This window comes from Olea europaea, chromosome 12, assembly GCF_002742605.1.
Source record: "Olea europaea var. sylvestris chromosome 12, O_europaea_v1, whole genome shotgun sequence".
NCBI lineage: Eukaryota > Viridiplantae > Streptophyta > Magnoliopsida > Lamiales > Oleaceae > Olea > Olea europaea.
This window is the reverse complement of record NC_036248.1, coordinates 11,028,087-11,038,685: the sequence shown is the minus strand read 5'-3', so window position 1 is coordinate 11,038,685 and position 10,599 is coordinate 11,028,087. Positions and strand designations below refer to the sequence as shown.

The window sequence follows — 10,599 nt, the reverse complement described above, 5'->3', positions numbered from 1 at the left end:
TAAAATATATTCGTGACTATGTACTACATTATACCAGATATCTAGCGGTCATTGAAGGATACAGTGATGCTAATTGGATATCTGATATAAAAGACTTAAAGTTCACCTGTGGATTTGTGTTCACATTGGGAAGTGCTGTCATATCGTGGAAATCCTCTAAGCAAATAGTTATAACCAGATCTACGATGGAATCTAAGTTTATAGCTGTATATAAATATGGTGAAGAGGCCGAATGGTTGCGCAACTTCTTAGAGGATATTCCAAGATGATCAAAATCTGTGCCAACAATTTGCATATATTGTGACAATCAATCAGCAATAGGAAGGGCACAGAGTATCATGTGCAATGATAAGTCTAGACATATACGTCGTACACACAATATCATAAGACAACTACTCTTAACTGGAGTGATCACTATTGACTATGTAAGGTCAAAAGATAACATTGCGGATCCGCTAACCAAAGGATTAAACAGAGAGTTAGTTGAAAAATCATCGAAAGAAATGAGACTTAAGCCCTTGAATGAATAAATCATTACAAAGAAAACCCAACCTAGTTGACTGGAGATCCCAAAATCTAGGTTCAAATGGACAACCTAATTGTAAAGGCTTAATAAAATCACTGTGGGGATGTTTCATCTTGTCCATTCTTCTGATGTAATAGTGATGCCTATGAGGATAAAGGATAAGCAATAGGCTTTTAATGATTCTTATGTATCGAAGTTCGAGCCAAGTAATGCGGGTTACTTGTAATGAGAAATCACCTATGTGAGAGAGAAGTGGGGCCGCTTCTAAGAGAATTGTGTGTGGCTCAATTCTTAAGAACTCTTACCGAACCGGCATATGTTTATGGTTAAAACGAACATAATAATGAGAACTGAATTGTGTTAGGAAGAATTCTGTGTGGAGTATATCATTGTTTACATAAATGGCAGAACAATTCAAGGACAATATGTCTACTGGTCAGCTAGAAAAGTAAATATGCTTTCACAAGGAAAGGTTTAAAGGGTGATACCTACCTATCCTATGCAGGTTTCAACCGTTGAACTTTATCACCTAGTATTGTGTCTCACGGTCACCAAGTCTCGTGTCTCATGGTCTTATGTCTCTCCCAATTTTCATTCATGTGGGGGATTGTTGGAAAAAATGAGTAATAACTCACTTTTGATAAGATTTTCGGTGGGACCCGTTGTTCCATTTGGAAGATCAAAATTGATCCGTGTTTTCTTCTGTGAAAGCATCAAAATCATATATTTACTTGCCAAAAATGAAGCTCGGCTGAATGAGAAATTGGAGTTCAAAGTTGACAATTGGAAGATAGTTTTATATGGGAAAATAGATTTTGTCCCACATAGGAAAAGGAAGAAAGCAAGAACCACTTTAAATATGGTTACACATTGGAAGAGTGTAATCATGTGTAGCATAGATGCTCTTTCTACGTGCGCGCGCAGGAGAGGTGTAAATCTCGGACCAAAATTGCCTTCAAACCTTGAACTTGTGTGTGGACGCAACCTGCGTACACGAATGTTAGACCGAATGAAGCAAAAATTGGCCCCTTTGGAGAGCCCAAGTTTTGCAATTTTTTTTGCTTTCTTCACTGACTTTTGAGTTTCTGAAACTTCCAAAACTCCCAGAAACTAAAGTGACTCCAATGTTAATTGTCATAGAGTTAATGATAGATTTATGTTATATTAAATCTGAAGTTTCCAGCAATTTACATAGATGAAAAAAATAAAAAAAAAGAACGTTCTCTTCCTCGCTATTCAGAAAAAAACGTCCTGAATTTTATGTCTTTGTCTTTGTCCAGTAAGGTCGTGATTTCATGCATACACATATCTGTCCAGTAAAGTCGTTGTAATATTGTTCAAACACTGTATTAGTTCGCCGGAGTAGTTTCTGTGGTGCTCAGATTCTACAGGTTTTGCTGTTGTATCCTAGGAAACAGACACTCGAATTAAATCTCAAGCACTTATGGTGAGGGGGCGAATCTATTTTAAGGAAATTGTGTTCGCACAGACCTCGGGTTGAAAATTTATCTGCTATTTATTCAGTTTGCATTTTCTTCTTGCAGATTTATTTATTTAGCGATTTACACGTCTCATATATTATTTATTAAATTTATGTTAGAAATAAATTTCTAAAAAATAACAATAATAAATAAACATTTTTTTTCAATTCGTTATATGTATGAAAAATAGATTTCACAAATACGGTAATTCTATTTGTAAGTAGAAAAAAATTTGTGTTATTTTAGTTAGTGTATGAATAAAAACACTTTTATGCAAATACGGTAAGTTGCTTGGCATATACGGTAAGCTGTTAAATACGGTGAGCTACATGGCATATACGGTAAGCTGTCATATATGATGAATTGAACTGCTAAATAGGGTAAGCGTGAATCCGGTGTTTAAATCACATATACGGTATATGAGAACCCGATTCCGCTTCATACACTACCAATTAAATTTACCAACAATTCCATTATCTTTTTCGATCTCATTTGCATTATATGTGTGTGTGTGTGTGTGTGTGTGTGTTTAAATCACATATACGGTATATGAGAACCCGATTTCGCTTCATACACTACCAATTAAATTTACCAACAATTCTATTATCTTTTTCGATCTCATTTGCATTTTCTATATATATATATAATCAGTCTTTTGTTTTCTGAAAAATAAATTCAAAAGTGGAACACAAAGGGTATCAAAAATTGCAATAATGCTACTTGTATAAAGGAAGGTTACAAAATGGGTTGACAAAGACACGTGTGCAACCGAGATAAAAAGCATTTGGATGGCTATGATTTTAAAAGAGAGAAGTGGAAATTTATGGCGCCAAAACAAAGATACTGGAGTAATAATACTGAAATCCAACATTTTCACCAATCTTTTGTAGCTAAGCTCAACAATTTCCTCCAAAACGTACACTTGTAGCAAAACTCCAAAAAATTTCCCAGCAAAACTCAAATAATTTCTTCAACGACTTGTAGCAAAAATCCAACAATTTCCCCAACATGGTGTAGCAAAAATCCAAAGAATGGCCGGGTAGCAAGAGACCCCGCATCAACGTCCAATGACTGGTAGCGAACCTCCGACAATTTCCCCAACATTGTATAGCAAGAATCCAAAAATTGGCTAGGTAGCGAGAGACCAAGCATCAACACCACGTCCGACCTCGCACCTCCGGTCTATATTATTTACTTCAACCTATCTTTACCATCTTCGGCAACGCTCGATCGTCACATAAGAAGGTATGGATGCTTTTGTTTTGTAGGTTGGAATTTCTTGGCATGAGTTGAGCTGTTAGATTTTGATAGTGTTTGAGAAATGGAAATAATTGCATTTTCAATTTTTGAAATCTTCCTGGAAAATTGGATTTTTGCATCAATTAATTCAATTATGAAGTATAAGAAATTTAGAACACCATTGAAATTGACATCTTTTTGGCTGAATTGTAAGATTTCCTTTTTAATTAGGGTGTGTTTGATAGAGTGGAAGTTCAATTAAAAAAGGAATTGCAATTCCATCTTTTCATTTTTTTGGTGTTTGATTGGCAAAAATTTCCTTGGAATTCATTTTCCACATTTTCATGCCACATAGACATTTTCCATGTTCTGAAGGAACATTTTCCTGGATTACTGTAGTAGTTTTTTTCTTTTTTTATTTTATTTTATTTTTTATAATGAAAACAAATTCTAAGAATTATTGTAAAAAAATATTTCCATTTAATTGGAAATTTCCATGTAAAACAAAGTCAAACGAACACCAAAAGATAGATGATTTTCTTGATTTTTTTTCTTGCAATGGAAAGAAATTTCATCCCCAATACTAATAAAATCTATCCCTTCAGTTGATAATTTTCATGTAAAATAAAGTCCAACGAACACCTAAAAATACTTTTATTTCAAAACTTTTCACGTGAAAAATTATACCAATCAAATACAATAATTTACAATTATTAGGAAAACAATTTCGAAACAATTCAATTCCCTGAAATTCGTTTTCTTTCCGTCCAAATTCCATCTTTGCAATCAAACGGACCCTTAGTTCATTCATTTGTTCATTTTAGTTAACCAAATAACTAGACTTTTGCCCTAATTATATTCTGTGATGAAAATTTTGGAAGATCGGTATAAATATCCACTAAAATGAGCTCAGCTGTTTAATATGAGTTGATGACTTATAGCATTTACGTTTTGCAGAAGGCAATAACATGGAAGATGTTTTCTCCGTTAAATCCGAAAATAAGAATGTGGATAGCAATGTAAATGTTGTGGGAGAGGAAACTATAGGAAGAAATGATTGTATTGTGCCTAAGGTTGGTGTGCAGTTTAATGATGATAAAGAAGTGTACGATTTTTATGCAAGATATGCATATGCCGTGGGTGTTCCAACTAGGAAGAGGAGTTCGACAAAGGATAATGATTGTAACACCCCGAACTTTTTTTACTATTTTCATATGAGCCTAAACTTAATATGGGTCACTTAGCAAATGAAATAATTCATTTTTAGATTTGTCGTCACACTAAAAATCCAAATGTTGATTATTTATTTTGCTCATGTGTACTTAGAATTTATCGTAAATCTTATTTGGGTTGAATATTTACGTATTCTAGAAGTTGATAAAATATATCAGTATTATACTCATTTGGTAACTCGTGTTGAATGATATAAATTGGCTCAAGAAAAAATAATTTTCGGACTAACCATATTCGAATTATCTTGATAGAAAGAAAATTACTCAAATCCTATATTTTATTAATAATATATATATATATATATCCCATCAATGAATACTAATTTACACACTCACCATGATTGATTGAAATAAAGAATAGACTATTGAAATTCCTAACGCGTGTGATGGTTGGTATTCATAGTTAGTTGCAAGTGAATATTATATATATAATATGTGAGAAGTATTTTTTTCCCCTTTACATACACACATTCACACATGAAAACACACATATTAAAAAGAGATATTATTTTATTCACAAACCATTTTCAGAATTTTTGATATCATTTGAGGTAAGAAAAGTACAAGTGGTTAATTCTTACTTTCTTGATATTTTTATAATTTTTGGCATGAATTACGTTAAGGCTGTCAAGCTGATTTTTATGTTAAATCCTATGGGATGGATCGTTTGGTCAAAAATGTTAAATCCTTTAGGATGGACCATTAGGTCAAAGATGTTAAATCCTACGAGATGGACCGTTCGGTCAAAGATGTTAAATTCATTGAGCCCTAAATTTAAGAAATGCTCGTATGTTATGTCAGTTTTATATTTATATCATGTGAATAAGAATGTGCATGTATTTTTACTTATTGTTTTTAAAATATTCACTCTTACTACAAATTTTCAGATTAGAGCGGGTCGTGTGGACGCTTGAAAGATTAACCAAGTAATGCTTGAGGGGTCGACAAGTAAATTTTCTAGAAAATATAATTGTCAAACTTTTATTTGAAGAACATCTTCATATTGAATTTTATGCACATTATTTAATAGCTATTTTTATGCATTTTTAACACTTAATGAAAGTGATACTTTCGCTTAGATCAGACAAAGAAGATGTTGGTAACACCTCGAGCTATTTTTTTATTTAAAAATAATAATAATGAAAAAGATTTCGGGGTGTTACAATGATGGTATTTTGAGATATATCACATTGACATGTAGTCGAGAAGGACGAAGAAACGATAATACAAGCACTTCTGTGAAGCCGCAACCAATAATTCAGATGGGTTGTAAAGTTAGAATCTCTGCATCCTTCGATATCCATGGTTACTAGAAAACTAACATAGTCCACCTTGACCACAACCATAAAACAAGTCTTACTTAGTCCATGTTATATCGATACAATCAAGAATTAAGTGCACACGTGAAACGAAAGCTTGAAGTGAACGATATGGCTAGTACCATTCCACAAAAGTTTTAACTCTGTGGTTGTCGAAGCAGGGGGCTATGAGAATATGACTTGTATAGAAAACGTTTTATGACTTGTAGAGTTAAAACTTTTGTGGAATGGTAAACCAGTCATATCGTTCACTTCAAGCTTTCGTTTCTATACAAGTCATATTTTCATAGCCCCCTGCTTCGATATGAGAATATGACTTGTATAGAAAAAAGATTTTTGGAACTATATTGAACAAGTGAGACGACTAAGACTTGGCGAGGATGATGAGGCAGCAATACAGTCTTACTTTTCTAAAATGCAAGCACGGTGCTCGAAATTTTATTTTAGTATTGACTTAGATGACGATCGCGTCTGAAAAATGTGTTCTGGGCAGAAAATCGATATAGGCAAGCATACAAGGAGTTTGAGGATGTTGTCACATTTGATACTACTTACCTTACTAATAAGTACGACATGTTGTTCGTCCCTTTTGTTGACGTGAATCATCATGGATAGTCAACGTTGTTGGGTTGTGGTTTGGTATCAAATGAGGACACAAATACATTTATATGGTTGTTCAGGACATGGCTTCAATGCATGCATGGTCTATCTCCGCACGAAATAATTATTGATCAAGACAGAGTCATGCAGAATGCAATTCAGATAGTCTTTCCGAATACGAGGCATAAATGGTGTTTGTGGCACATTTTGAAAAATTTTGCATACTATGTGGATAAGTCTTTGATATTTTTGGCTATATACACTTCGGTGTATGATTCACAGTTTGTCGAAGAATTTGAGAATGGTTGAAAATTGATGATTGATACATATGACTTGCATAAGAACGATTGGTTGTTGGGATTGTATGAAATAGAGGTCGTTGGGTTCCGTGTTTCTTGAAAACAACTTTTTGGGCTGGAATGTCAATAACGCGAAGAAGTGAGAGTACAAACGCCTTTTTTGATGGTTATGTGCATTCGAAGACATCATTGAAACAATTTATTGAACAGTATGAACGAGCAATGTGGAATAAGGTTGAGAAGAAATTCTAGACTGATTTCAAGTCTTTTTTTCAGATGGTATTGTGTGCAACAACTTATGAACTGGAAAAACAATATTAGAAAGTGTACAGCATTTTGAAGTTCAAGGTGAATTTACAAGGAAGGTTTATTGCGACCTCATATCCACTTCGGAGGGACATATGAGGATGATGTACGAGGTACGTGAAGACATTTTATTGGGTGATCGACGAAAGAAAAAAATGTTTCTAGTCTCATTCAATACAAAGAAATGTGAGATTATTTGTATTTGTCACTTGTTTGAGTTTTGAAGAATAATATGTAGGCATGCGATCGCAGTGTTGATTTGTAATGACGTGACTATAATGTTGGATCAATACATATTGCGGAGATGGAGGAGAGACGTCAACAGAGCACACACGAGGGTTGTAGTTAATTATGATGGGTTGGTTAGTACTCCCAGATAATTGAGGTACGATGACATGTGTCGAGCATTCTCCAAGGTGGCAGACCTTGCAGCCGATGATGAACGACGATATCGTGCAATCATGGGTTGGATAGAAATTCAAAATAAAAGGCTTAGTTTAGGGAAGCCGAGTTCAAAGAGTAATAATATATCACAGTATGCTACATTTCAAGATCCTACGAGTGGGAGCGTTAAGGATCCGAAATCGCCAAAGACAAAGGGGGCGCCAAAGAGAAAACAGATAAAAGGCCCATTGGAGGTGAGCGCTAAGAAATCAAAGGTATATTCTTATGCCTTACACTTTTATGTACTTTATTTTATATACTAAGTAATATTCGTTATGGTATATATGTAGGTACGATAAGATCGAACCAAAGGAAAGAGACAAACATCGAGACATAGTAGTATAGACGATGGTGTACCCGAGGTTTCACCTCCTCTTCAACAACAACATTCCACGACGATGTCGTTCTCATATTCGCAACTCCTATTGGTTAGTGTATTAATTATAGCGTGTCTTAAGCACTTTACATTGTCTTAACGCCTGTGAACTGATGTAGGTTGACGGGGTGAGACACACTTGTACACAACAAGTGTCGTCTTCTACTTTGATCCCTCCTATGACCACAAATGTTATTTTCAATTCACAAGGTACATAAATTTTTAAATAACAACTTTGAATTTGAATACTTTCTCTCCGTTCATTAATTGTAATTTGCACGTTAGGTCATACGATACCATACAACTATCCATATTCACTGCATCATGGTGGGACCTTTTGAATTCAAGTAAACAGATAAACAAAGTGGACACAACTAGTTTTTTTATATATAGATGTATGGGCTGCTGAATGAGAAAAATGTTATCAGTCCTTTACAAGATGTGTATGATAATTCCAAAGAATCTTTCATTTTATTCATGTGTAATTTGTTAGACAATTATTTTAGTGTTCAACTACAAGATGTGTATGATAATTACTTTTATTAGTCATCACAATGTGATGAACTCTCCCTTGCTGCAATGAACTCTCTTTTTGTTTATAGCTTCAGTTTTGTTTGCATTTATATGCCAATGAGTATTGCATTTATGTGTGGGGGTGAGTCTTGCATTTATGTGCCAATGAATATTCCATTAGTATATTTTGGTGGTCCTGGTGTGGCGGTGAGTATTGCATTTATGTGCCAATGAGAATTGAGCATTTGCAAAATAAACACTCAGGGCCTAGGTGCTTCCCTTACTGCTTTGCCTCTGATGCCAAGAGTAATGGGACCATTATTAGAAGAGTTGATTTTATGGTTGAGAACTTGAGTAAAGCAGAATACATTGCAAAAATCAAAAACTAGGTTTGCTAGAACCAAACCTATTATTTTCTAGTGGAAGAAGAAATCTAAGTCATGGTAGGTTAAATTAAATTTTGATGGCAGCTTATATAGGGATAGACAGGTTGCAGGTGAGTAGGGTTTTTAAGAGTTATTTATCACCAAAATAAAGGACCGTGCAATGTTCAATACGAGTTATTTTCAATTCGAGCAGATGTGAAAAACTTACGAAATTGGAGAGATGGGGATAAAATTGCAGATTGTGTTGCTAATGTGGGGTACAAGAAAAAGTCATAATGAACTCATTTTCTTCTCCATTTTGCAAGCAAAAAGAAGCATCAAGACACAACGTACATAAATTAACAATTGTCATAAATTACAGTAACGGGATATTCATGTTAAACTCCAAAGTGCATATTAATTGAACTAACAAGGTACATAGATTAGCACATCCAGTGACACCAAAATCAACTAACACACTGCATTAGACTAATGGACTAAATTGAGAATCACAATTTCAACGAAATTCATAGAACTACTTCACCAAAAATGCAAGCTTGTCCACCATCGAAGACAATACAAAATGCCATGCATTGTATACGTAAATATGTGAAAAGCTACTGCCTACATAGATAGCCATTCATGAACTACTAATCAAGCCGTCTCCTTCCCCTTTGCTTTCACTTCGACAGGTGATTTTCTTCGACGAACTGTCACATTCACGTTCACGGTCAACAGTTCTTCTTCGTTATTTAGCCCAACTCGTGATTGAAACATTCGTAACATATCTTCAACTTCTTTGCGTGCGGCTTCTTCACCCAAAGTAACTCTACCGTTACTCGATTCACTAGTTGCTTCTCCATCTTTTCATCAATACCAAAACTCACACTTCTCACTGCAACATTTGAAGAATTTACCTCTATTAATAGTGTCCCTTTCAACCTCGAGAATATTCTAAAATCCATGTACACAACATGGACAATGACGTTTTATTTGATAATCATCGAAGAAGTGTCCAACACTCCTGCAACCGTAGCAAACTTCGGAGTTCTAACCCAGCATTTTGTGTTGCTGAAAACATGATAAACCATTATTATTATTATCATCATTTTTCTCTCAAATCCCGAGAGCTGTAAGTATGCTCAACAGTAAAGTCCACTAGCAAAATCAAATTTTTAACCCAAAAATCAAATTTTAACTAATCATGAAACACTTAAAGCATTGCAAGGCTAAAATCAAATTTGATTATTCTCACTGCCACTGTTGATTGGACTTCTAACATAAATAGATAACTCGTGAAAAAAGGAAACTTCAAGTCTCGAAATACACCATGCAATATCATAGCGTAATCCAATGCAATCGAATAGTTCATTTAAAATCCTTCAATTTGGTCTCGAAAATGGTCTATATGGTCGCATGCCTTTTATACTATGTGATCATATAGTATTAAATTTGAAACCTCTTTATCTTCATGTAGAATTTCGTGACGATTTCGGATTGTACTCATGGGCGAAAATTCGACACTTGAATTGAAAGTTATACCCGTTTTAATCCACGCTGTTCGTTTTTCCATATATCTTCAAAAATATTGAATCCAGTGCACCAAACATGATTCCACCTTCAAGACCAAGATATAAGTTTTTATTTGGCTTGTTAACTTCAACATTTTTTACTCCATAGTTCGATCAAGTAATTGGATGACTTTATTGGCTCTTCGAACTTTGCTCGATTCTTGGTCTTGGCTCTTTATCAACATGCGTTGAGTCCTTAAGCTTCTCATCAACTTCCATAGAAGCCTTGGTGGTTCGTGGCCTATCCTGGATCATATCACCTCTACCGGAGGTGAGTGAAGTGGGGAGAGGAGGAAAGAAGTGGGGAGAGAGGAGAAAGTAGGGTTTC

General features: G+C 34.6%; 1 protein-coding gene across 1 annotated transcript; it reads left to right on the top strand.

The window, feature by feature from the left end:
* The first annotated feature begins 927 nt into the window (after positions 1-927).
* LOC111406584 (protein FAR-RED ELONGATED HYPOCOTYL 3-like) lies at positions 928-6,948 on the top strand. Its single transcript, XM_023035977.1, has 6 exons — positions 928-961; positions 4,204-4,428; positions 5,558-5,577; positions 6,123-6,223; positions 6,478-6,678; positions 6,771-6,948. The coding sequence occupies exons 1-6, from the start codon at positions 928-930 to the stop codon at positions 6,946-6,948; spliced, it is 759 nt and encodes a 252-aa protein (XP_022891745.1).
* Positions 6,949-10,599: the final 3,651 nt, after the last annotated feature.